This window comes from Ophidiomyces ophidiicola (genome assembly GCF_022830035.1).
Source record: "Ophidiomyces ophidiicola strain CBS 122913 chromosome Unknown scaffold_2, whole genome shotgun sequence".
Classification (NCBI taxonomy): domain Eukaryota; kingdom Fungi; phylum Ascomycota; class Eurotiomycetes; order Onygenales; family Onygenaceae; genus Ophidiomyces; species Ophidiomyces ophidiicola.
Window position 1 is genome coordinate 469,022 of NW_026054642.1, and position 26,264 is coordinate 495,285.

At 52.7% G+C, this 26,264-nt stretch overlaps 10 protein-coding genes and 1 non-coding gene across 11 annotated transcripts; 4 read left to right on the forward strand and 7 right to left on the reverse strand.

Annotated features, from left to right (window-relative positions):
- Positions 1-472: 472 nt before the first annotated feature.
- On the reverse strand, positions 473-1,372 carry LOZ57_000770 (uncharacterized protein; the record flags this gene model as incomplete). The annotated part of the gene is made up of 1 exon (XM_049249868.1): positions 473-1,372. The coding sequence occupies one exon, from the start codon at positions 1,370-1,372 to the stop codon at positions 473-475; it is 900 nt and encodes a 299-aa protein (XP_049111028.1).
- A 374-nt stretch (positions 1,373-1,746) lies between these two features.
- Positions 1,747-3,620, reverse strand: LOZ57_000771 (uncharacterized protein; the record flags this gene model as incomplete). Its single annotated transcript, XM_049249869.1, has 3 exons — positions 1,747-2,740; positions 2,811-3,372; positions 3,431-3,620. 3 exons carry the CDS (start codon positions 3,618-3,620, stop codon positions 1,747-1,749), a joined length of 1,746 nt encoding a protein of 581 aa, XP_049111029.1.
- Positions 3,621-4,950: 1,330 nt separating this feature from the next.
- LOZ57_000772 (uncharacterized protein) lies at positions 4,951-6,021 on the forward strand (the record flags this gene model as incomplete). Its single annotated transcript, XM_049249870.1, has 1 exon — positions 4,951-6,021. One exon carries the CDS (start codon positions 4,951-4,953, stop codon positions 6,019-6,021), a length of 1,071 nt encoding a protein of 356 aa, XP_049111030.1.
- Positions 6,022-6,566: 545 nt separating this feature from the next.
- LOZ57_000773 (uncharacterized protein) lies at positions 6,567-8,624 on the forward strand (the record flags this gene model as incomplete). Its single annotated transcript, XM_049249871.1, has 3 exons — positions 6,567-7,033; positions 7,094-7,123; positions 7,184-8,624. The coding sequence occupies 3 exons, from the start codon at positions 6,567-6,569 to the stop codon at positions 8,622-8,624; spliced, it is 1,938 nt and encodes a 645-aa protein (XP_049111031.1).
- A 1,211-nt stretch (positions 8,625-9,835) lies between these two features.
- Positions 9,836-11,914, reverse strand: LOZ57_000774 (uncharacterized protein; the record flags this gene model as incomplete). The annotated part of the gene is made up of 6 exons (XM_049249872.1): positions 9,836-10,509; positions 10,566-10,720; positions 10,784-11,152; positions 11,201-11,423; positions 11,478-11,594; positions 11,653-11,914. The coding sequence occupies 6 exons, from the start codon at positions 11,912-11,914 to the stop codon at positions 9,836-9,838; spliced, it is 1,800 nt and encodes a 599-aa protein (XP_049111032.1).
- A 4,313-nt stretch (positions 11,915-16,227) lies between these two features.
- On the reverse strand, positions 16,228-18,090 carry LOZ57_000775 (uncharacterized protein; the record flags this gene model as incomplete). The annotated part of the gene is made up of 1 exon (XM_049249873.1): positions 16,228-18,090. The coding sequence occupies one exon, from the start codon at positions 18,088-18,090 to the stop codon at positions 16,228-16,230; it is 1,863 nt and encodes a 620-aa protein (XP_049111033.1).
- A 727-nt stretch (positions 18,091-18,817) lies between these two features.
- LOZ57_000776 (uncharacterized protein) lies at positions 18,818-19,804 on the forward strand (the record flags this gene model as incomplete). Its single annotated transcript, XM_049249874.1, has 3 exons — positions 18,818-18,858; positions 18,915-19,604; positions 19,663-19,804. The coding sequence occupies 3 exons, from the start codon at positions 18,818-18,820 to the stop codon at positions 19,802-19,804; spliced, it is 873 nt and encodes a 290-aa protein (XP_049111034.1).
- A 793-nt stretch (positions 19,805-20,597) lies between these two features.
- On the reverse strand, positions 20,598-21,884 carry LOZ57_000777 (uncharacterized protein; the record flags this gene model as incomplete). Its single annotated transcript, XM_049249875.1, has 3 exons — positions 20,598-20,752; positions 20,811-21,683; positions 21,752-21,884. The coding sequence occupies 3 exons, from the start codon at positions 21,882-21,884 to the stop codon at positions 20,598-20,600; spliced, it is 1,161 nt and encodes a 386-aa protein (XP_049111035.1).
- Positions 21,885-22,755: 871 nt separating this feature from the next.
- LOZ57_000778 (uncharacterized protein) lies at positions 22,756-23,849 on the reverse strand (the record flags this gene model as incomplete). Its single annotated transcript, XM_049249876.1, has 2 exons — positions 22,756-23,134; positions 23,206-23,849. The coding sequence occupies 2 exons, from the start codon at positions 23,847-23,849 to the stop codon at positions 22,756-22,758; spliced, it is 1,023 nt and encodes a 340-aa protein (XP_049111036.1).
- Positions 23,850-24,286: 437 nt separating this feature from the next.
- LOZ57_000779 lies at positions 24,287-24,376 on the forward strand. The gene has a single exon. It is a non-coding gene; the product is annotated as a tRNA-Phe (tRNA).
- Positions 24,377-24,445: 69 nt separating this feature from the next.
- Positions 24,446-26,259, reverse strand: LOZ57_000780 (uncharacterized protein; the record flags this gene model as incomplete). The annotated part of the gene is made up of 3 exons (XM_049249877.1): positions 24,446-24,724; positions 24,787-25,169; positions 25,218-26,259. The coding sequence occupies 3 exons, from the start codon at positions 26,257-26,259 to the stop codon at positions 24,446-24,448; spliced, it is 1,704 nt and encodes a 567-aa protein (XP_049111037.1).
- Between the last annotated feature and the right edge of the window lie 5 nt (positions 26,260-26,264).

Below are 26,264 nucleotides of genomic sequence, written 5' to 3' on the forward strand. Positions count from 1 at the left end.
TGCACCGGATTGGTTTACATGTGGAATGACCGTCGAATTTTAAAATCTAGGAGGTTGACAAACGGTCCAGTCTGAGTGACCGGTACGTTTCCCCTTTTCTTTTCTTTTCTTTTCTTTTCATCAGCCCGATTTCTGAAGTTACGGGGTCCTAGACGGGACCACATCTGGCTGCCATCGCAAGGCTTATGTGAAGATATCAAACGGTTTCAACAGGGGGTTCAAAGCTTGATATGTTAATATAGCACTCCCCGGTCCGTGAAAGCGTCGAGGGAAGTCCTGGGCATCCCGCCCGTGCAATGCTTTCCGTCTTTTATCGGCGAGACCACGTCTCGGGAGCAGTCGCCGTCTCAAGCCTCCAAATACCTTCGTTCGATCCATTCTCTCTCTCTTCATTGGAGCTTCATCATGAAATGAAGGCTTGCTCGAAAGTTTGCTGCAGACCACTCCGGGCGACAGTGCCCGGAAATGGTCTTCATCTCTTTCCCTTTTTCTTTCCTTTTTTCTGGTTTTCTGTAGCCGCCGACTTATCAAATCCTCCCTTGACCAGTGCATCTCTCGCGACAGCATTGATAATTCGAAACCTGTCTGGCCCCAGCTTTACTCCCCCATACCATCTCGTAACAACCACAACGACATCCCAGACGTCCATCAATTGCATCAGATGTAGCATCCTTCCTCCCGCTGCGGTCTCTCCATCGTCGTCGAAGTCTTGAACAACAGAACTAGATCCATCAGACTTCTTCTGCCGTATCCGCCACGCTGTAATGTTATGCGTTGCGGCAGCAATCTTCCTCTCCGTAGCGAGTAGATAGTCTAGATACCTCTCCGCTTCCTCCTTTGACTCTACGTGTGCCACTCGCGCCACGAATACGGACTTCTTTTCTGTCGTAGGCTCGGATACAATCCACGGCGGCGGTGCATTGAGTCCGAAAGATGACAGAAGTGTCTGGTCCGAAGAAGTGCCAGGCTCCTGAGCTCCAGTTTTCTCTGTATGCCGTGATCCCTTCTCACCGTCTACCTCCTGCTCTGAAGCACCACTGATTTCACCAAATCTCTCCTGAGCTTCAACGATGAGATCATACAGGCACACGCAGCCCGGAGTCCACACCCGCGTCACTGCCTCGGAGAGCACGTCCACCCATTTCTTCCCCGTACCGCGCGATGACCCGGTCGTTGAGGTGCCGACGACCTTAGGAGAGGTTTCTGGGTATTTGGTATCAAAGAGGACGAGGAATGATATTTGCGAATGGTCCGGGACTTGGAGAGTTATTGTCGTGGAGGACTCCGTTACGGAGGATATCGTGACCGTGGTGGGGTCGTAGATTGCGTTGATGGCATCTATTTCTTCGGTGAGGTCTGCATTGGAAGACATATCATAGCTCTTAAAAGTGGGATAATGGGCAAAATATAGGTCTTAGAGACCCAATCGTTTCCATTGCTTTCCTGTTGTGATGTTGTTGGATTTGAATCCTCAAAGTTAAAATTGGAGATGCCGCCGAATTCTTGCTCTCCCCAACGTATGTAATTGAGACAAAAACAAAAATTTTACTTGTGGCTAAATACAAAATGCTACTGTTCGTGGCTATTTAAAAAACATAGATACTGCCGAAAAATTATTCTCCTCTAGTTTCCAATCGGAGCCTTGGAGGTAACGGGTGGTTTCTAGCAACGCAGAAGAAGTTCTACTTATTTGATAGCTATAGAAACTTCGCTCACCTTCAAGATACTCTCCCTAGACTATCGCCGTTATGGATGCAAGGCTTCGTCGCCACAGCTATCATCGTCATCATTACTCATGCAGTAAACACATTTTACTTGCCAGAAACTTCGAATGCCCTCAACGAACTTCTGACTCGTCAGTGCAACATCACTCTCATCCATGGGTGCAAAGCAAAGGCGCATATATCTCCAGGAAGTCTTCTTCCCTTCATCAGTGGGTGCAAACGCCCAACCAGGAGCGACGATGGTTCGGTAGGGCTTTTTAATCAAGTGCTTCCATAGAGCGTTTGAGAGATCAGCGGCTGGCATTTGATTCCATAGCGGATGCGTTTCCAAGCATATTTTGATCCACACGAACATCCCTCCACCAGGCCAGTCAAAATCGAACATTTGGACGTTGTTGAGGATCTCCCACTCTTCGACGTCCTGTGGCACTGTTTCTTCCACCGGGGAGAACTTGCCCTCTTCCAGGATGGTGCACATTGTTTGCATACGCTTCTCGTACCCTCCGCGTAGCCCTTCGAGCCAGCGAACCCAGCCATCCATACGCCATCCTGGGTTGCCCTCATCCAAAGACTTTCCAGTAGATACATCATCTAGTTGATCACCCAGGATGAGCTTAGAAACCATCCCCTGTGCAAACCCTGAGGGCTGCTGCGTGGAAGTTTCAGTTATACGCAGTATGCGCTCCACAATATCTGGCTGTGCTGTCAACCAGCCAAGACGGCATCCAGGAGCGATGATCTTGGAAAAGGTATCAAGGCGAATGACCCTGCCATCTATATCTATAGAGAGGTACGAGCTGACTAGTGAGTCCAGGAACGGGTAACCAGAAGGTTCGCCGCGAGCACTGGAATCGGTCCAATCTTCACCGGACTCTGAATTCCTGGCGGTAGATGGATATTGCAAATGCCAATATGGCTCGTCTTCAATAATAATGATGTCATATATCCGGCAAAGGGAATATATTTCCCGCCGCCTTCGAAGCGGTAGGACTGACCCAGTGGGGTTCTGGCCGAGCCTAGAACGGATTAGATATTAATATAATTGTCTGTTAAAATCATACGTTGGAGAAGTAGTGTTATACGAACGTCACCGTGTACATCAAATGAGGCCTCTGCCCCCGACCGAAATCCCAGTGATCCAGGATGTCAGCCAACCCACCTTTCCCTCCTACCTTCATCCCATGCGAGTCCACCGCGACAGGAACGATATTGAGGCCACGAGGTTGAACGGCTTGTATAGCATTAGGGTATGCGTATTCCTCGCACAACAAACCCTGGCGCGCTCTCCAATCACAATCCTCGTCCCAGATATTAGTGAAGGCTTCGATGGTTTTACAGAAGCCATCAGTCGATCCGCAAGTTAGAACTATTTCCGGCCCTCCAAAATACGGTACACTAGGATGTAGTATTTCTCGGACGAACTGGCGGATGAATGACCGCAGAGGTGGGTATCCTTCTGCCGTGCCGTATTGCAAGGCTGTCGTCAGGTCTATTTTCGTCGGAGCATCAGAAATGTCACTTTCTTTTGGAATCAGCAGTCTCTGCGAAGGGGCAGCCCTCTCAAAATTCCCATCTGGGGATATTCTATTCGGAAGCGAAACATCCGCTTCGAGTGAGTCGAATGGGAAGAGAGAGGCGTGTGGCAGGCCTAAGTATCTCGATCAGTTATGAGTAGCGACATTCATTTCCACTTGTCAGCTATTCACCTCCGGCTAGATTATGGATTCCCGGAATTGCAAAGTACTTGTACAGCTGCTTCACATTGCTCTCAGTTCTTTTCCGAGTTGCATGGGAGTAGTAGTGGGAGAAGTCTCGAGCCAGGCAAGGCTTCGGCTTCGCAGAATTGTTAGGGCTTCCGCTGCTGTCGCTCTGAGCATGATTAAGGGGCGATTGCATGATGATGTTGAGCTTTCATAGCTGTTGACCGCTGATGACAACATTCAATCTCGCATGACGTTGAACTACTTTACATACTAGTTGCATGGCTTTGCACACAGCCTTCGCGTTCGCCCACATCCGCAACCAAAGATATCCGGTTGCAACTGTAAGGTACATAGTTAGTTCACCGCCTGAACTCCAGAAAATCACCATTAGATCTCCATGCCTAAGTTCGCCTAGCCGTGTATATTCTCAAGATATGCCTCCGATCCCGAAGGATTAGCCCAACCACACCTCGGTTCATAGGCTGGCTCAGTAATCATCGGTAATTCCGAAATTGCATTGTACAGCATTTATAGCCCCAAGAAATTGGGATGGGACATTACTAAGATGCTCTCTTCATAGAAAATCTCTGGTTATAGAAAATGAGACGATTCAAGGAATAATATGTAACTGCTTTATAATACTATAACAATCCGTCTTTTCTGTTTTTCATTAGAAGACGCCTTGCAGCCAGTCACTCTGAACTTATCTATATGGTTATTGGTTCCTGGCTTCTCTTCACCATTTTTGATTTATCCAATATCGACAAAACATTCGGGGCTTCGAGACTGTTATCAGGCTCGATCGTGGCTTTACACATCTGCCTAAACACCGCCCATAATGTGAAATATCTGGGGGGTTGGTCTTGATTCCCTTTCTTGTCAGTCAGCAAATAACCCACAGGTAGGAGCTTTATCTCTGCTATGTAGTTGCAGACATTCAAACTGCGAGATTCAACCTATGTTCAACCATTTTTGGGTATATAAAAAATTAATGAGAAGCGGCCTTATTTGCGTGGCATCTGCAGCAAATCCAGTCAGTTTATGTACGCCTAAGTAACCGTATTTCATAAATTCCAATGGCCTCCTGTGCTGTGTACTGTTCATATTTTCGGGCAAAAGGGCATTGAAGTGTCTCTGGGTACAATTTTTGAAAGGCATTGTGATAGAAGAATAGCATGACAACCGCTGTAGCTGAATAAAACCAGGCTAGTTATGGTAGAGGCATCCTATAGTGAATAAACGGGCTAAGGTATTGTAAAATCTTAACGTTTCTTGTGGCATCGCTTGGTATCTATCCAACTACTCTGTACATGCATCACATGCACCTAGAGGATCTGCTGTTCTATGAGTCGTAAAGCGATAACTTCCAGCAAGGATTCTTAGGCTAGAACATCGAACCCTATGTAGTAATTGACAGGCTCGCACGTGCTAGAGCTCGCAGGACTAGTTCTATTTTAAAGAATGCGTCTGATCCGTCCCCATTGTTGGTTGCTCTTTCAGTCTGAAAACAGCTTGTCACCAAAATGAGGCTGGTTAGTCTACTTCAATTTGCTTTTGCTCTCCTTTCGGGCTCAGTAAGTGGTCAACGCGACTCGGACCTCTACACTCAAGCGGGGTATCATGTGGTGTTCTCGTATCGCGGAATAGAGCCTCCAACCCAGCTGCTCGATCTCATCAAGCAAGGGAAAGTCGGTGGAATCATTTTTTTTCGCGAAAATGTCAATCAAGAGCTCCCGCAGGTCATCACCCGGCTTCAAGACACTTACCGTCAAAGTGTTGCCTACTCGGGACGGCCGCTCCTAATGATGGTCGACCAGGAGGGAGGCCGTGTCCGCCGACTTCCCGGGGGACCAAATGCAACGGCCAAAGCAATCGGACAATCTCGTTATCCTCTGTTTAAGGCGATTGAAGCAGGGAAAGAGGCATCTCATGTTCTGAAAGCCCATAAAGCCAATACCAATCTCGCCCCAGTGCTCGACGTGTATCGCAAAGAGGGTAATTTTATCGACGAATACCAAAGGTCATACAGCAACGACTCACACATCGTAGGCCTCTGCGCCATGGGGTTCATCACTGCGCAACGGGAATCCGGGATTATCTCCACGGCAAAGCACTTTCCCGGCCTTGGGGCTGGCACCAAGAACACGGACTTGGAACCAGACACCATTGACCTTACGCTCGACGAACTTCGCTTGGTGGATATGGCTCCATACCTGGGCGCAATCGCAGCGGGCGTAGATATGATCATGCCTTCTTGGGCAATCTACCCGGCGGTCGATCCCAAATTCCCATCTGGCCTGAGTAAAGCGTGGATCAAAGGAGAGCTTCGGAACACGCTTGGATTCAAAGGTGTGACTGTGACCGATGCCCTGGAGGCGGGGTCTCTGAAGGCCTTTGGAAATGACGCAAGTCGTGGAGTATTGGCGGCACAGGCCGGCATGGACATCATCCTAGCCTCTGCGCGCAACGTAAGTCAAGGCGAATCCATTGTGAACGCGCTCGTAAACGGGTTGAAGGACGGATCTGTGCCGAAGGAGGAGTTTGATCAAGCGACAGAACGGATCATGAAGCTTCGTCGCCGGCTTCGTTTCTGATATTCCAGTTCGATAGGCAAGGCTACAGCGATAGAGGAATGAAGCTCTGAGTGTCGGCAGTTCATTTTGCTCATGAATGGCCGTCGGCATAAAGGCCGGCACTATCGCCACGCCCGCCGCGCCGCCAATATGCTCGGTGAAACACGGCTCTCGGCAGCCCGGCGCGATCGGCGAGTGCGTGGCCGCAAGCGGGCTTACCAGGAACCGCCGTTAGCGCCCGTGCAGTGGCTCAAGCGCTGCCCGCCGCATCCGGGCGTCTTGGCGCCGGCATCCCGCTCTCGCTTATCTTCGCAGCGTCATCGATGCCGCATCTTGTCGGCACCGCTTGTTTTCTCTTGGGCGCTGCCAGTCTGTCTTCACGCTGCTGCTCACGGGTGTCTGCGCTGCTTCACAGTGTACCGTCTCGTTCGTGTTGTGCTCCTGACACCGTGCTCGTTTTGGCACCCGTTTCATCGTCTTTTCGCGTTTGACTGCCGGGAGACCGTGTGCCGGCGTTGGCATCTTCCTATCCAGGCTCACGCTGAACACCCTCTACTAGCTCTAAGATGGCCGACACAAATCACGACGAGGAAGCTGCTGTTTCCGCTCACGATCGCGGCCTACTCGACTACGAGTCCGCGACATCCGACTCTCACCTGGACGCCGCGCCTCGAGATGACTCGGGCCTTTCGCTGCCTGTTCCGGTCTGGCTATCGGAGTCATCAAAGGCGTTTAAATGGAAGTGGGTTCCCTTGCCGTTGAGAAAGGCTGGCAGGTCCACCGTCGCCTTCCTTCGGGGTCCGCAGCCTCCGCAAGATCTGCGCTTCAAGCCTCTGTTCCCCCGTATTCAAGAATTTCCAGTACAGCTTCTGGATCGCTTCTTGCCGAAAAGAAAGCACAAGATCGCGCTTCTGCTTTTCGTCTATTTCAGCTGGTTTCTGTCGTGGTCCTTGGTCCTGAGGCACTCGGTCTCTTCTGGTTATATCAAAGGCTATGGCAAACCGCAACTTATTTCCTGCAGCGCGAGTTACTGGTAAGCATTTTTTTCAACCGTTTTACTTAGAATTCTGGCTAACTACTCACTACAATTTAGGTCTAATGGCAACCAGTGTGGTTTGAATGGGTACGATTGTCGGCCTTTCAACTCATCCACATTCAGCTTCCGGTGTCCCGCCTTCTGTAGTAGCTTAAAGTTACTGAAGCCCCATACCGTGGGAAACCAGACCCTCAACTACCAACCCCTGATTATCGGAGGCCCACAGCCTGGGTCTACAGACAACATCTATCGAGCCGATAGTTTTGTCTGTCAAGCCGCAATGCATGCCGGCGCCATATCTGACACAGGCGGCTGTGGCGTTGTCGAGCTTACAGGCGCTTCACATAGTTACTCGTCAAGTTCAGAGAACGGCTTTACTTCAACCCTGTTTCCGTCAACATTTCCTAAATCGTTTCGTTTCTTGCGGCTTTCCAAGTCTCAGTCGAGCTGCCCGCCAGATCTAAGATGGCCATTATTTGCGATCGCCGCGAGCACTATTGTGCTGGTTTCGATCTTCACGACGTCTCCCGCTGTTTTCTTCTTCACGACTTTCTTTATTCTCATAATCCACGTTGGGTTGGTTTCTGACCCCCCCAATATCCCTGAAGTCCGTGAGCTGCTTTCACTCCTGGCTGCTCGACTCCTTCCCGCTAGCTTCATAGCGTATGTCCTCTATATTTACTGCGCCCTGCCGCTCCTGGCACCTCTTTCGTCGCCTCCCGTCTATCAGTTGAGCAAGACGATATTGTATCTAGGACCTGCTTTCATCGGGGCGTTGAATAACTATACTTTTGCTGTTTGGATACCAATCCAACGCTTGACCCCCCATGATCTGAAGAACCAGCCCGGTGCGCCGCTTGCCTTGGTGATTGTACTCTCCATTGTCGTCATGATCGTTCTTTGCCAAGTTTGGTATATCCGTATTGGCGGCCTATTTTTCCGATATTTGAAGATTTACGCCATAATTGGCACTGCACTCATTATCTTGCTCGTCCTGCCTGGATTCCGCCTTCGGATTCACCACTACATTCTGGGCATCCTACTTATGCCGGGCACTTCTTTTCCCACCCGACCATCGCTGATCTTCCAGGGTCTCCTTCTCGGTCTATTTATCAATGGGGTTGCGAGATGGGGTTTCGCGTCCATCATTCAAACACCGAACGCGCTAGGAGAACCGCCTAGCCCTGGTGGCTCTGACGGGTGGTGGGGTGCGACGAGCCCAAACATCACCAACTCATCCGTTTCCATTTCGTTGCCTTCTGGGCCCGAGTATCATGGCAACGGCAATATCACGTTTAGTCTCTGGGAAAAGGAGAGGATGGCAACGCTTCGCGTTGACGGCGTTAGTGTTCTTGTGAACGATGTTGAGAGATGGCGGACATATTTGGATGAGGATAGGAAAGGGACGTTTACGTGGCACAGACACGGCCACCGCGGCCTCGATATGTCGGACAGAGACGACGGAGCTCCCGAAGATCTTTTCTTTCGGTTTGCGTTTCTACGCGGCTCGACTGCTGGGAAATATGGGGGGGTTGGGGTTTGGAATAGCGACGGCAGCTGGATCTCGCCACCACCACCACGGACCTGAGATGCTGCAGCACATGACTCTTTTTTTTCATTTTCAGTGTTTCTTCCTGTGATCTTGGGGCGTTATGTTGGAAGTGGCGTTTATCATACGGCCGGGGGTCACAGAACATACGTATCATCATCATAGTACCTACATTATAGATTAGACATTTTGGCATTATATATCGCGATCGGTGCGTATAAGACATATAAGACACAATTCCTTGTTTCATTCTTTCAATAATGAACATCGCCTGATTGCCAAATATGCCAACTATCTTATCTTACTCGAGGGAGCATCCGAGATTCGATCGCAGACGAGTAATATGCAGCTCGATCCTCCCAGCTGGCGTTCCCTGTCTCGCGCAGGCTCGTTATCTCCCGCGAAGCCGCTCAGCGGCGTATCAACCGGCGTACGGGGCAATACGGGGCTGCGTAACTTACGCCTGTACCGGCCGTACGCCCGCCCAGGACGCCGTATTTAGAGTTGATTTTTGTTCATTCGAACTTCCGGATGGGCGACGAATCTCCGTCTTATTTTGGGAATCCCCCTCGCGCGAGGATCCGAGACAACCAACTCCCGGGCTTTGCGCGCTGGGGAGGGGGGCTTCGTCGAGGGCATAATTGCGTACGCCCGCGGCGCAACATCAAGACTTTAGCCAACCCTTCCCCCTCATACCCGCCCGGCCCTCTCCTCATTCTTTTAGCGCCGGCTGGAGTGCGGGGGACGGCATTTGGGAGTATTATTGAATTGGTATATGTAACATGGCAAGGATGTTTCCAGACGTGCGGGATGCGCTCTGGGATGATGTGGTTGTGTGTCTCGGGGCCGTTTAACGACGGGGGAAACATCCCTGGCATACCCAGCGGCAAGATCCAGGTATATTTACATAAATATGGTTACTTTGGTGCCCGAGCTGATTCTCGTGGTGTATTTAGCTGCGCTCACAGGGGGCATGCGTCTTGTGTTTCAATAGAGACTGCACAAGACAGCACCTCTCACTACGTGTCACGGAGCAGATGAGAATGACAAATTCTCACGCTTTATTTCGTAATTGTCATCCGACATGTCATTTCTGGAGGCTATGTACGTAGTGGTGGTATCTGAATATATAATAGGATAGGGATAAACATGAGATGGTATATTTTCCACATAAGTGGCGTAGCAAACATTAAATATTTGAGCTAAATCGTAACGAGAACAAAGACCAATCATTGGCCCTGAATAACGCTTTATGGCGCCTTTTCTAGGTCATTTTGAGCCTTGTTGAAGTTGGAATCGGGAAGACGGTTCAGGTCGTCTTCCTCCATATCAACACTTCGGTTAGTAAACCAGAAACCGATGGCACCTAGAAAAGCGAGACCGGCAACGACGGCGTAGTTGTACACCAACAGTGGATCCTCAGAAAGAGAGACAAAAGCTTGGCCCAAAGCAGCAGAGATGGCGTTCATGAAGAGCGAGACGGCTTGCACCAGAGATCTCATGTTCTTCGGAGCCTTGGTATAAGCGTACTCGAGGGATGTGACAGATGCAAAAATTTCGGAAATACCACCGAAAACGTAGGGAATAGCCTGAACCCAGACACTGATAGGAGCTGGAATGTTTTGTTTAGCACACTTGTTTGCGTATTTCCCGCATGGGCCGAGTTTGTAGATATAGTGCTGAGTCACACTGGCCGAAATCATACCACAGCCAGCAATGATAAAACCGGCGGTGATTCGCTTAATGGGCGTGAAGTTAAAGCCCATTTTTCGCAGACCGGGATACACGAGTTTGTCCATAATTGGAATAAAGAGGATGAGCGAGAAAGGGTTGAGATTGGTAATGACATCGTTAGGAACGCCATTGAGCAACATAGTAGCGGCTTGAGAGGTCAAGTTGTTGATCATCTGGTTGTAAGAGAGCCCTGTATGTTAATGTTAGTGACATTATCAACGCTAGCTGGGCTGGGGTTAAACATACAGAAGAGAGGGTACCAAAGGAAGACACCGCAAGCCAACAATCCACGTCGAACTTCATCAACCCAGGCATCGTCAAAGGTCATCCATTCTGGCTTGACAGGATGGTTGCTTGGTTTAGCAGCTTCCCACATGTTAGGGTCCTGAAAATTGCGGTAGCTATGTCATAAGAATATTAGCCATGCACTTCAAGAATGGAGGAAACGCGAAATAACAACTTACGTTTGTATTGGGTTGATCGACCATCTGCCTTTCATTGCGAGGCCCCAGACCTTAAAGGCTTTGCCGTAGACGGATCCTTGCGGGGGTGTTTGGACATAGAGATTTCTGCAAAGGAACAAGACGAGTGGGCAGAAGCAGAAAAGTATAGTCGGCAAGAGGAAGGCGAGGTAGAAACCGACATATTTCTCAGCATAGACCATGGAAAGTTGACCAACAAGGGCGCCGATGTTGATCATGAGGTAGAAGTAATGGAAAATGCGAGAAATAGTTGCAGCCGGGTCGACCACGACGCGCTCTCCCTTTTTCGTTGTTGCAATGAAATGTTGAGTTTCGGTATATTGTTCTGCGATCAAAGGAGAGATATTGGACCTATAACCCATCAGTAAATTCCAAAGCACGCTCACAGGCGCGACCTACTTGAAACCTCCGGTTCCGACACCCATGATAATCATACCAATAACGAAAGCACCAATTGCACTATTTCCTCGGGAAATAACTGGTGGGATTGCCGAAATAATAAGAATGGAATGTCCGACTAACGAGCAGGCAATTGAGTACATGATCGTTTTAAAACGGCCGAGATATTGATCGGCAACATAAGCACCGAGCAAAGGCATAACATAGGACCAAAACTGATTGACTGTGTAACCGACATCAGTAAATAAACTTTCAACGGTTCTGTTGCCGTACTTACAAAGGGTCAAACCCGTGGAGGCACGTTGACCAAGGCCTAGAGCACCAGGAGTTCTATGCGTTCCACCGGCACCGGTCGTTGATCCTGGAGGAAGCGGTCGCTGAATAAAGTTGGTAACTGGGAAATGAGTGTCAATTATGGCCTTCTTTAAAATCATTGTCGAAATGCAACATACAGACAACCGTAGTTCCGTAGTAGGAGAAACGCTCGCAGAGTTCGACGAAAGCGACACTGAAAGTGATCCATGGAATCTTGTCCGACACTCTGCGTAAATTCTTCATCTCATCCTCCGTTGGCGTCTCTCGACGAAGCCCAACACCCTCATCATCGCTGTCGTGACGGCCACTGGCACCACCGACATGTACCGAAAGGCCCTTCTCGTCAAGCTGAGGAGGTGTATCCTCACCCTTGCGGGTGTCAGCACCAGCTGGATTCATACCGGAAATATTCGCAAGTGAATCGAGGCTGATACTCTTCGTTGGGGGGGATGATGGAGTAACCACCTGGGAAAAGACAACCAGATGAGTTCTGGGGCGGAATGGGGAGGCTCCCGCTCTATATGTACGGGGCAAGCTCCGTTCCACATGGCCATAATGGATGCAACCCCGCTTATAGCCGTAGCTCAGCACTCCGTAGTGAGGGATGATTGTCTCAACCAAGCTTTGAGACGATTCGCTCGCCACAACGCGAGCACTGAGCCAAAAGACTAATAGCGGGTGTCCGGGGGCGGCGCACTTGGCTTTGGATTGTAATCACCGTTACCAAGATGCCCAGCCTTAAAGAAGTTGCAGTTATTGGGGTAAAATAATATACCAAATAATTCACCCAACCTCTCAGCAATGATAGGAATCTCTATTTACTGACCAGGGTCTAGCAGCCCCATGTCCACAATCCGCCCATAAGCTCAAGGAACTCTGTGGAGCCGCCAAGTCTATCGTTGGTACCAAGCCAAGAGCGGAGAATGGGTATTCTATACCTCGACGGTACTGCTGATAGACTGAAGTTGCGAAGATATACACTTTTTGCTCTCGTACATCCGCGTGAATTATTATTATTATTACTGCCGCGATAATAATAATAAAGCCGGCGAGTTTGTATCAGCTTAGCGGACCAGACGTATGCCAAGCCCTCAAAATGTTTGCGTATTTGCAGCCAGACTTCGACGGCGAAAGGCATTCTTAACAGAAGCATTTTCTCAAGTTCAAGACTAAAGATCATTAAGCATCACTAGAAGTATGGCATCTCGAATTCACACTCGCGCATCGTATTTTTTGCGCAGGGGAGGGACTGTGATACCGGAAATTTCTTTTCCAGGGTATAGAGGTCACGCCGAACGAAGCTTTCACCAGGTGTCGCATTAACGGATCCACGATTGGCTGGGAAAACGGACATCCTAAGCGTAATAATCTAGAATCACCTGGCACATGGGCACAGATATCGTTGAGTCGCTCGCTATTTTCGGCGTCCAATGGTGATGCGCGTGTCATTCCAGCCCTTGACGGTGTTTCCGCACCACGGGAAGTGAAATCTCGTTAAACTTGAGAAGTCTAAAATAAAATAATGGCGTTCTAACGATTGGCTATTTGTGTTCCAGGGATCCTTTCGACGATGATTGGCGAGGGAACTTCCAAGAAATCTCAATATCGGCGGCATCTATAATGAATGGCACCCCAAAAGTATTAAGCAACGGGGGGCTTCGTTGGAACGGAAGCGCTTACCTGAGGCTCCCAAAGCCATACAGGCCAGGATTCAATCACCCGCATTGGCCAGGGCAGCTTTAGCCAAAAGAGAGAATACACGGATCATGGTCATAATTCTTGCTTGATTCCATGGGCCGCCAAGAGAAATCATCTTATATGCCGGCCTTCTCAAATATCCGCGGCGTGGCTGTTTTGGCTGATTTTCGCCATGGCCTGGAATCTGGCTGTCAATCGCACTGCCCGCTCGTGTCAACCACGTTGCGAGCTGTGTAGGATTCATCCTAATTGGCCCCAAAGCCGACAATCTAGTCTCGACAAATGCGGAGAAGGGGTCGATCACATGTTCCCTGTCGGAAGGCAAGGGTGTAACGCCTCTACGGAGTACTTCCTTGGACCAGTTGTCTGGAGAATCCTGGTCCTTCGCGTCTGGGGGTCGGCGACAGAAAGTCAAAGTTCGTTCTACAAGCCTTCTAGTGGCACTTCCAGAAACGCCCGTCTGTCGTCTAAGAGGTCGATCTTGGTGATCCGTACGAAGCGTCCGCCACATCCTGGATGATACAGCTTGGCGGCCTCGTTGGCTGCAACCCTTCCCGTAAGGGCACCATCGAAGGCGCTGGCTTCGGACAGCCAAACCTCAAAAATGAGTCGAGATGCCCCTTGCTAGCTGATGCCACAGTCACGCCAACTCCAGCGCTATGCTCCCATTCAAAAAGTCCGAAATGAGACGGCGGTCAAGCAGTAGACGGGAGAGGACTCAAGACAGTCGACGGATTAGGGTTGGGGAAGCGTGATGCTTGGCACTCTTAGTGATCACACCTTAGAGTCGCAGTGGCTGGGCACACTAGCCGGATGTGGCTAGATAGTCCGTATTTCGCTGCCGTGACGGGACGGGTAATTTCGGTACGTACGGTCTGTATTTCGTATACGGGCTTGCTTTCTCTCTCTGCCGTCCAGCTTCGTGAGACGAAACACCAGCCATGGCTTTTCAATTTTCTTTTGGTCGCCACCGCGCGACTTGAGTGCTTCGAAGGCTCTAAGTCGTGTCTTGATTTTCACCAAGCTTTGCCAAGTCAGGCAATTTTCTGTAAGGTCCTCCAGCGTTGGATGTCTTGGTATCGCCGGGAAGCTGCACAGATACGGGACTGCGCAGATATGCTGAGTGTGAACAGGGTGATCCGAGTCATGTAAAGCGGATAAGTCGTGGCGGTAAAAGTGACGTGGAATGAATGTCCCCTCCGCAATAAAGGTTTGCTGATTGGCGCCATGTTATCTTCGCACACTAGACGCCATGCCATGGTAGGTTGAAATGTGTGTACCTATGTACCTCGCTTGCTGAAGCGGTAAAAGCGGAGAGGTGGGTAGCTTTGACTGCAAGGGCTCTGTAGCACTCTACATGGTGCGGGCTAGCTATCTCTCAGGATCTCTAGTTCGCTCGATAGAAAGCAAAGCACAATAATGGCAATGACACTGCTGACAGGCCCTCGAAGATTGGCCATTGTGTGGAGGTGGCAATCACTCGGCCCCAGCCATGGTAATCCGGCTATAGAAGGGATGATGTAGACAATACCGTCATCATTAGTATTGTTATCTTTGCTGGGTTATCTTCTTCCCTTTGATGTCGGAGAATTTCGGCGTCCACGCTTTGGCCGCCAATAAGTGGATATGATTGCTCTCTTTTATCATTTAATTTGTTGTCATGATTATTGTTGCTGTCGTTTCGCTAAAGGTGCCAGAAGGGAGACCCACACGTCGCCCGCAATGCGCGAGTGTGGAGAATCTCAACGGCTTGGCCGGCCGGGAAGCTGGAGATCATGGATGAAAATTATTATTATTATTACCCTCGCTCTCGACCACGAAAGGGAAGCATGGAGTCGGGGGGGCTGGAAGAGGTGCGATTTCATCGGCCTAAGTCCCATGATCGATCCAAGGGAGGAGATGTCCTGGAGTCAACACCAATTAATAATATGAAACGCTGTCCGACTCTACCCCAGATGTTCAGCCCTTCCGCTACCAGCATGATTCCCTGCGACATGTTGGCTGGCACGTGTCGCATGGAGAAAGTTGTTGGCCATCAAATCTGCTCCACCGGGATAGAGCGGGATATTCGAGGTGGAGAATCTCCAAAAGCAAACTGGGAGTCGCCGACTACTAGACCCTAACAAGAAGGCTTTGAGAGCAAGTCGTATTCGGCTTCAGGGGTGCTACGGACCTTCGTCGAACTGCGATTCTCGCTTGACAGTAGTGGACCTGACGTGCTGTATGTCACCACGCGTCTAACTCTCTCACGCCACCATTAATAAAACAATGAAAGAGGTGGAGGAGCTCGAGTCTGGCCAGTTCCAGTAGCGGCGGCCGATGTAGGTCGCAGGCGGTGTCGGATCGCTGTGGCGGACCAGATTCTCTTCCAATCGCGAACGCACTTCCGATAAGTTCGATTAGTCGCATTTTTCAGTCCACAATCGAAAGTAGGCTCCTGGTCTTTTGTATCCAATCCAACATCTGAACCCCAGGAACTCCTATTGGGAGAGTTCTGGCATGTTCAATGTGACGAGACCCATGCTAAAAGACGCCTTAGAGGTCAGTGCAATTCACAGATAGAATCAGGATGCATTTTGCCTTCAGTAACCCCGCACAAAAAGGCATGGGGGGTGGGCTTGTATGGTTTTCATGCGCCAACAGAGTTGCTTAGAACTATGTGGTAGTGAAGTAGCTGGAAGAGGCGATGTAGGGGCTCCCCATAGAGTGGTTCCCTACTTTCCCAGCAGGTAAGAAAAAACGTCTCAAATTACAAAGACCAGGGAACTCCATACCTTTAACGATCCAGATATTGTGCTTCAATCCAGGGTTATCTTTCTCCTAAAAGAAAGGAGTTATACAGCAAAAGATTGAATTTCAGAAGTGAAATGTAGACCAATACCTCTGATTATTCTAAGCCATTCACCAAGACGAAGAAAACCAAGTCCAAAGGGCGCCTGATTTTTTTTTTCTTTCAAGTAAAGTCACCCTACCTGGCAGAACACTCTTAAAGCTTAGGTGCGAAAGCAATCACTTTATTTTTTGATTCCAACTACCACCAGATTTCTCGGGCTGTGTGCGTATTCAAACACAGGCTCAACCCACGCATCTTCGACCTCCTTCTGCTCGCGCAAAAACAGCCATCTATCCGTGACAATGATCGACTCAGCCACCCCAGCGCTAAACGCCATCAGTGTCCAAGAAATACTAAGTTTCTTCTTAGCATGATGGTATCTCTCAGCATATCCGTTTAATGTATCGTCGGAAATACCAGCGAGCTTTTCTTGAATCGATTCGCCATAGTGGGGGTCGCGAATCAGCTTGGCTATAGCGGCGTGCGCGTACGCGGGGAAGGAGGTGAAGGCGGCTTTTCTTAAGGATCCAACAATAAGAGCAGTTCCTGGAGTATCACACATATCTGAAGTGGAATCCTGTACCGACCCAGGAACCGAAACAACTTCAAAATCAACGAGGATACGCTGTAACAATGCACGGTAGAAGTGACGTGTGAAGAACGCATCGCTTTCTTCAGGGCCCCAGTTATACGGGGCTTGGACAGCCATCATCCTAGACGTGATATTAAGACGGATCCCATTCCCGGTGTCGTAGGAGTATTGTTCCATATGCTTTGACATAGGGAAGCCATGCGGATCGTATGCTTTGGAAGTCTTCTCGAGACGGGGATGGAGAGAACGCAGAACAGGAAGCTTGTAAGTCATTGGGCCAAGACGTTCAGTCATGAGATTGTAGCAACAGCCGACCATAGCGATGGCGACAACAGACGGGTTCATTACCAAAGAACGAATCCCATGGTGCACTAGGTTCCCGCAAGAGTGGAGAGAGACTACCATTACGCGTGAGGAAGAAATGGATGGCGATGATCCATTTTCTGACAGATCTGCGTCTCCCGTAGTCTGCATAATGGCTGGCCCTTGGATATCATCTCCAGCTATGGGCTCTGAAGGTTCAATTATATGCCGAATTATGGGCTCAAGGTATCCATCTTGAATCTCGTGCTCAACATAATGTACACAACCATTAAGAGGCTGCCCGCATGCTTGGCTGTCCGGCAAAGCACTGGTTTCCTTAACAATATCGACGATAGTCGTCATCTCTTCTTGGAAATCTCCTGTGGCAGCGGTGGCCAATTCCGTGTCCAGGTCCGGTTCATTCCGGCTGCCATTTAGCCTAGCCTTATGCTCTTTCTTATTTCTCATGACAATAACCTTCTTCGCCAGCTTCGCTTGAACATCCTTCCCCCTCGCACTCACGATATTATTCTGTCTCCGCTCGACAGCAATTATATCTTTGTTGTAAGGCGAGCTGGCCAGTGTTCTTCCTAGATAGTTCAAGCCAGATCCAAAATCGACAATGTGAGAGATGGCCTCGCCCCTGGTCTTACTGATATCTTCTGTCAGCGAAGCAACGTAGCGAGAGAAATGTTCAACTTCGTGTCTTTTTTTAGGCTTCATTCCGACAGCAATACTACGCGGCAGCGACTCAGGTAGTCGTCCATCCTTTGTTGTAAATTGACGCCTCAAAGAATGTCGTCGAATATCGTGGATGTATTCCACTAAACTTGGAGGCGGCTTGGGCCCATTTTGCCAGGTGTGTACTATTTCTGCATCGTCGTGCGAATTACCACGGAGCTGCGTAATATCCTCTCTCAAGAGAAGATCGAGAATATTGCCAATATCATGCTGATCAAAGAAATCGCGCCAATCGGGGGGAACAACAGTAGTGTAAAGATCAGGTTGCCGCGTTAAGAAATCAAGAATATGAACGCCTCCGCAGAGATTAGACCACAGTACAGAAGACGTAGCAAATGACAGAAGAGAAGTCACATAGCTGTCTGCATCGTCCCATTCATCTGCGAGTGGGAGTGGCTTCTCAGGCATCACTCAAACAAAACCTGCGGGCGGGAGAGAGCGCAGGTTAACATCAGAGCTCGCAAAAAAAAAAAAGGAAATCAGCACAGCTTTCAGTGGGATCTGGGTATTAATCGAGGGCAAGTTGCATGCATTGGCTATAGTAATGAGGGCCGATGGAAATTTGTCCAGTTCGCCAAGATATTGATGCCAAGCCGGCACGTCGCCGGTGAAAGTATTCCGTCGGAGTAGCTAACTTACGGAGTTCGGAAGTCATGCTAGGAAGAAAACGAACTGCGAAGCGTCCTCCATATTCATGGGAAGTCAGGTAAAACGCAAGATCTGCATTCGTCTCGGAATTGCCTCCGTGCGGCGGTATAAGCATTCGATGGCCAACAGCTTTGTCTGCGTAAGATTCACAAGAGTAGACATCTGGCGTGCGCGGTGGAGAACTCAACCCTTTAAACGGAATTCAGTCCAGAAACACAGTGTATACGGAGTATATGGGTGTCGAAAGCACAGTCATCTATGTAAATGGGGGAGACGTACGGAGTACGGAGTAAGCTAGTCAACTTAATATGGTTTGATAGCGTCGGATGCGGCTGAGCCGCAGCTAAAAGCGGCAACTCCAGGAACAGCCAGCATCGACACTCCGGCACCACAGTCAACAATGCGATAGCACCAGGATAGTCACCATAGACTAGCTCCATCAGAATCACACGTTCATAGACTACCTCCCTCTATACGAGCTACCAACATGGATTCCAACGGCACCGACCCCTTTCTCCAAGTTCAAACGTACGTACCTATCGCCAGAACACCTCCATCCCAGCTAACCCAACAACTATATCCAGCGACCTCCTCGCCGCGCTCAACAACACCCGGCCGCTCTTCTCCTCGTACCAACGCATCCGCTCCCTCGCCACCAGCGCCAACAACCCCGAACTGCTGCAAGCGCGCGAGGAACTCGAAGCCACGCTGCACGAGCTCAACGCCGACCTCGAGGACCTCGTCGACAGCGTGCGCGCCATCGAAAATGACCCGTACCGCTTCGGTATCGAGCTGGACGAGATCGAGCGCCGCCGCCGGCTCGTCGAGGACGTTGGCAGCGAAATCGGTGAGATGCGCGACGCCCTGCAGAAGACGACAAGGCGGGCTTCCAATACTAATAACAGCAACAACAACGTCGGTGCCGCTGGTGGAAAGCACGGTCACTCGGCGCTGCCGAACCCGGCGGATTTCGACAATGTGCATGGGGATGAGGAGGATGGTGGGGACCACGATGACGACTATTACGCGGAGATGGAGCACCAGCGCCAGCTGGAGTTGATGCAGGAGCAGGACGAGCAGCTGGACGGGGTGTTCCAGACGGTAGGCAACTTGCGGCAGCAGGCTAGTGATATGGGGCGGGAGCTGGAGGAGCAGGCAGTGATTCTGGACGACGTGGATACGCTGGCGGACCGGGTGGGCGGGAAGCTGCAGAGCGGAGTGAGGAGGGTAGGGCATATTATCAAGCGGAATGAAGGTATAAAGACATCCTTTCTGTCCAGGAGAAATTTTTTTGTTTTTTTTTTTTTTTTCGCTAACGGTTTGGCGCGCAAGATACGATGTCGAGCTGTTGCATCGCGGTGTTGATTATGGTGTTGATTTTGCTGCTGATTCTGGTCATCGTGCTATGAACTTGACACCTCCTGTGGCTAGGTCTAGCCCGACAACCTACGGGCTTACCCACATGTCACTCTAGCCTTGCCGATTGAACCTCCTCACCGCGGCCTACACTACACCACATCCTTTAACAAGAAACGGCCAATGCCGGCCCCAAGCCCAGGAGATAACGTAGGCAGCGCTGGCGTTTGCCCCATGATACGACGAGATACCCATCTTCAAAAGTTTCACGAAACCCAAGAAATTGGTATGCCTTCCTTTAATACATACACCCACACCCTTGCAACTCCAGATATTAACTTCTAGATAGCCTAGTCTTTGAGCGGTAGGCAGTACGCCGGGATTTCATACATTTGAGTATGACGGCCCACACTATCTAGACAGCATACTACTTGTTACTAGAACTCCACGGACCTTCCGTGGACATCAATATATAGAGGCTCGAAATTGAAGAACCAATTTCATCGAAGAAACCCCACGAGTGAAAAAAACCATTCCTCATTATTATAAGTATTACTGTACGGAGTATAAGTCAAAAAAAAAAAAAAAGGCAAAATTTGTGTCATAGTTATAGGAAATCAAGACCATGCTTTTTGCTGCGCCAACCCCTTATTAGTTATCCACGACCGCACGGCAATTTTTTCACAGTAAAAGGAAAGGGTTAGAGAAAGGAATAGGACAAGTAAGACGAGGGAAAAGCTCTTTTGTGTCACCTCGTTCACCAGGTATTCCCTACCCCTTTTCCGCCTTGCCCGTCGCTGCACCACGCGTAAAAAACAACCCAAATTCGAGAGGATATTTTAAACAAAAACAAAATAGAACGGAATATCGACGGATATATTGCAAAAGAAAAAGAGTTCAAAGCAAGTGGATCACGCCTTGACCTTTTTGCGAGGCCGTTCCTCCTCAGCAGATTCATCGTCGTCGTGGCCCTCACCGGCATTGCCATTGCCCTCCTCCTCGTCGTCCTCGAGGTCCTCAAGGTCGATATCGGAGTCGAAATCGGGAATAACATCATATGACTGGACTTGAAGGGGAGTGAGCTTTTTTCCTACTCGCGGCAAATATCATTATATCTGACTTACCATAATACTTCAGCGCATTGGGCCAAAGATCCTCACCCAGCGACACGGCCAGCGACTCTCCATCGGGGAAAATCTCCGCCTCCTCCAGCGTATCCTCCTCGACATCATCGTCATCCTCGTCGTCGTCCTCATACTCCTCCTCGCCACGAACGATCCGGGCCCAGCGCTCGTCGTCCTCGGCCACGAACCGCGCCGAGTCCTGCGCCGACACATCGCGCCCGCGGTATCCAAACCAGGCAAAGAAACTGAGACCCGCGGGGCTGTTCTCGCCGTCGATGTCGTCGTCGTCGGCCTCGCCCTCGTTGGCCACCTCGGCCTCCTCGATCTTCGCGACCTGCGCCACCAGCGCCTCGTACTCCTTGAGCCCGAGCCGGTCCTCGTTCGACACCTTGGCCTTGCCGGCCTTCTGCACCAGCGCCTTCTCCGCATCGGCCAGGTCGCAGGCGGCGTCCAGCAGGCCGTCGGTCGGATCCATGCCGGGCTTCCAGCGGATCCGCACGGGCTCGGACACCAGGCCTTCCCAGACGCGGGTCTTGCCGCCGACCGTCTTGGTGACCTCCTTGCGCCAGTGGAACTCCTTCACCAGCTTCTCGTCTTCAAACCAGAGGTTGTTCTCGCCGGCGTCGAACTCGAACGTGAAGCGCACCGTGCGCGGCTCGCCCTGGCCGTGCTCGTCGACCTCGAAGCGGTCGAGCGTGATGTTCTTGAGGCACGCGCTGATGATCTGCGCGTCGGCCGGCCGCACGTACTCGTCGATGTCCGCCGGCGAGTTGGCAAACACCCGCGGCCAGAAGTCGACGTGCTGCAGCTTGGACGCCACGAGGGCGTTGCGCCGCGCGTACAGTGGCCGCATCGCCGGCACGGCTTCGCGGACTGCGGAGGCTCATGGATTAGTTCGCTGTAAGGGGGTTTTTAATATGGGTGGGCGGGGCGAGACTCACGCATGCGCACCTCGGCATCGAGGAACTCGCGCTCCAGCAGGGCGATGTCGCGCTGGGCTTCCTTGGGTACGGTGGGAAGCTCGGGCATCTCGACGCGCTCGAGGAGAGGGATCTGTTCCGAGTCGGAGGACATGGTGAGACGGGCGAAGCTCAATTAAGGCGGAAGTGAAAAAGAGAAAAGGAAAAAATTGTCCCTCGAGCAGCTCGAAGATGGATGAACAAAGAAGGAAGAAAAGCGAAGGAAAGGAAAAAAAAAAATCTTCGAAGATGAGGTTGGAGCTGCTCTAGTTTGATCGGCAAGGAAGCTTGGTTTGCGCTTTAAAGCTTTTTGCCGGCGCCGCGGTGCCGCTTTAAGCTGGCGAGTCACAACCTCGCAATATCATATAATCTCGGGGGACGCGGAGGAGAGAGCAAGCAGAGGGGAAAAGTTATTATTTAACCAGAGAGCTAGCTGCCAATGCCAGCCGGAGAGTATATGCAGCCTATTGAAAACTTTTGTCTTTTGCTAAATAGCCCTCCCCGCAAAATCAGTCAAATCAAGGAGTGAAGTCCTTCCAGATGTTCCCAATTACATGCTTTTCCTTTTCTGCTGTTTCCCAGAGCCAAAACATCCAACAAAAGAAAAGAAAAGAAAAAAAGAGGAGAAAGTTTCTAGAAGAGCATATAGCGATAAATCCCTGTGCTTCGCTTGGCTTATTGAAGAAAAAAAATATATATATACGGAGTATAGCAAGCTCAATTTCGGGAGGGCTTGGGATTAAGGGGGAGGGGGGTCATACGTATGTATGCATGTGCCGTACGCGCAATGCTCCCAGAGGTCGATCCTGTAGTAGTTAACTACGGAGTAGTTAGCGCATTTTGCCGTTAAACATTCTGTTTTTTTTAGGTCCTGGCATCATTTCGTCGTCGGGTGGTAGTCTCATTTTTAAATTATTAGCATTATAATTTCGATTTCTTCACAATCCTTGCGCCCAATTCATGGTTTTATTAATTTTTTTTTGTTTTTACAGCATCCAGTCGAGGCCATTGGCCTCCTCTTCAACGGGGAAGACTTCGCGGGCGTACTCCTCGAGGCTGCGCCAGCCCTCCCACAGCTCGCGGGCCTCGTCGACCAGCGGCAGGGCGACGACGCCGTACTCGTCGGGCTCGCGCGTGGCGGCCGTCTTGGACAGGGGCCGGTGGAACTCGGGGTTGGGGAAGAAGGGGGCGTTCATCTGGCCGAAGAGCACCTCGATGCCCTCGAGCTGGGCGCGGTAGCCGGCGGGCACGGAGACGCGGATGTCGATCTTGTCGACGTGCACGTAGGTGCAGGGGCGGTCGAGGGCGCGAGAGAAGGCGGCGCAGACCTGGCGCGGGGTCAGGGTCTCGAAGGCGAGGGCGATCCTGAAAAAAAAAAAAAAAAGATTAAGGGTATGTTCGTGAGATATATGGAGCGAGAAGGGAGTACTCCGTACCGATGGCCGTTCCACTTCTTGGGCCCGTCCTTGAAGATCTGCAGCACGGACGGGCCGACGTCGTGCTCGGCGTCAAGCCAGGGCAGCGGCAGGTCGGGGTGGAAAGGGGCGCGCCACTCGAAGGAGCCGTCGGGGCGCAGGTCCATGCAGAAGAGCGGGTAGGGCAGGGAGGTGAAGTTGTTGTTGTAGATGCCGGCGAAGACAAAGGTGGCGGGCAGGGCGAGCTGGCGCACGTAGTTCTCGACGGCAAACTTGGCGCTCCAGAGCGGCAGGCTGGGCCAGCGGGGGTCGTAGACGGAGTGGTCGGGCATGGCGCTGTAGACGAAGTGGGTGACGGAGCCGGCGCGTTTGGCGGCGTCGGCGAGGGCGCGGCCGATGGCGACCTCGTCGCCGGCCTGCGAGGTGGTGTTGATGAAGGCGAGGTGGGCGCCGTCGAAGAGCGCGGCGAGCAGCGGCGGGTTGTCGAGCAGCGGGCCGGTGAGCAGGGTGACGCCGGGCAGGGTCTGCAGCTCGCGGGCGATGAGGCCGTCGAGCGAGTGGATCTGGGCGCGCACGCGGTAGCCGACGGCGGCGGCGACGCGCACCAGCGAGGCAGCCTGGCGGCCGGCGGCGTTGACGACGGCGATGGTCTTGCAGAGCGTCATGGGGGGAGTTATATGGCGGGGGCGCGAGCCGGGCGGCGGGCCGGGGGGGCGGGGGGCGGCATCCAGCAGCAGAGGGCGCGGGAGAGGCCGGGTCGGGGGGGGGGGGGGGGTGAGTGAGGCGAGGGAGGGTGAGGATGAGGTTGTTCGGGTCGCGGGGGGCAGCGAGGAGAGCAGGAGAGCAAGGCGGTGGCCGTCTCGATCGGGCTGATAACGGGGCGGCGGCTGCGGGCGGCGCGTCCGATTGGCGCAGATAGCGGCGGACCGCGGGGGCTGAGTCAGCGCGTGAGTCAGCCAGCCCTAGCCTCCAGTCTCGGTCGCCAGCCCTAGCCCTAGCCCTGTCACCCCGCTGCCCTAAGCCCGTGCCCTAGCCCTAGCCCTAGCCATATAACTGTGGGCCGTACGCTAACATACCCGATAGCCGCCCACCTCTTACCGCAGCGGCTTTAGCTCAGTTGGGAGAGCGTTAGACTGAAGCGCGTCTTCAGCCTGCAATCTAAAGGTCGCCTGTTCGATCCAGGCAAGCCGCAGCATTTCTTTTTGATATATTTATTGTATTGTATGTACCATTCTTTTTTTTTTATTCATACAGAACTAATCTATCTCTCCTTTTTGTCTACCTCTTCCTCCCCGTCGGCCTTCACGCCCGCCAGCGCCCACACGGCCGGCCGGCGGCGCGCGTGCAGCTCGGCCACACCCATCTCGTCGGCGTGCAGGTGGGCGCCCGCCGCGCGCAGCAGCCGGACGTGCTCGGCCATCCCGGCATTGGCGGCCAGGAACAGCGGCGTGCGGCCGGCGAGGTTGCGGCGGTGCACCGAGCCGCCGCGCTGCAGGCACAGGCGCAGCAGGCTGCTGTTGTCGGCGGTCGCGGCGAGGTGCTGTAGTATCAGAGAGAGACGTTAGCAGATATATATATAAAGACCGGGATATGAATCCGTACCACCGGCGTGTTGCCCGAGTAGTCGGCGTCGTCCAGGATCCAGTCGTGCGCCAGGCGCAGGATGTCGGCGACCCGCGGCTCGTCGCCGTGGGCGATAGCGTAGCCTAGAGCAGCCAGCGTGGCCAGGCGGTCGGGCAGGGCGTTGGCGCTGGCGCTGGCATCGGGGTGGCGGAACAGCGGCAGCGGCGGCGGCTCGGTCAGCTCGCCACGCAGGGCCACGGCCATGTCGCGGGCGACAGCGGCGGGCGAGGCGTCAGGGCGGCCCAGCAGGAAGGCCAGCTTGGTGAGCGCGGCCTCGCTGGTCATGTCCAGGCCGGCCACGACGCCGGCGCGCGACAGCGTCATGCCGGGCGCGTACACGGGGCTGACGCTGCCCGAGAGGCCTGCATGTGTCAGTGGATATTAGAGAGGATAGATGTTCAGATACGCACACTGCGTGACGCTGACGATGACCAGCCCGCGGCGGATGGCGGCGGCCAGGGCCTTGGTCAGGGCGTCGTCGGGCCCGCCCGGCGCGTTGCCGGCGCCAAAGGTCTCGAGCACCAGGCCGCGCAGGCCCGGCAGCCGCAGCACGGCGTCGACCATGGCCGGCTGGATGCCCGGGAAGATGCGCAGACACGCGACGTGCGACGTGTCCAGCAGCGTCTGCACGCTGCAGTGCCGCAGCGACGTCGGCCGCTGCACCAGGTCCCAGCGCACGCGCGTGCCCAGCGCCGTCGTGACGGCCAGCGGCGCGCAGTTGGGCGACGCAAACGCCGCGAAGTCGCACGCCGCCACCTTGGTCGCGCGCGTGCCGCGGAACAGCGTGCTGTTGAAGTACAGACTGACCTCGGGGATGGCGAAGCGGCCGGCCACCACCAGCGCGCCCAGCAGGTTGGCCGCGGCGTCGCTCTGCAGCGCCAGCATGGGCGCCTGCGCGCCCGTCAGCACCACGGGCTTGCCCAGCGCGTCGAACATGAAGCTCAGCGCGGCCGCCGTGTACGCCAGGCTGTCGGTGCCGTGCAGCACCACGAAGCCGTCGAACCGCGTGTAGTTCCAGCTGACCGTGCGTGCGATCTGCGCCCACCCGTCCGCCGAGATCGAGCTGCTGTCCACCAGCTCCGCGAACTCCAGCACCGCGAACCGCACGCTCCCCGCCGCGCTGCTGTCGCCCGCCGCCGTGCGCAGCGTCGCGTGCTGCTCGCGCGTGCCCGCGCTGTCCACCACCACGTCCACCGGCGCCGGGTCTGAGCCGTCGTTGAACGTCGGCGACGGCCGCAGCGCCGCGTCCAGGAACCCGCGCGCCGGCACCAGCCCCGCCGCCGACGGCCGCATGCAGATCGTGCCGCCCGTCATGATGACGAGCACCCGCGACTCCGGGAGCGTCTGGTCTGGTGGCGGTTCATGGTCGGGTGAGGAGGGCTCGTGGGCTGGCTGTGTCGGCGTGGTCGTCGTGTCGGCCGTGCTGGCCGCCGGGCCCAGGTCGTGAGGCATGGCCG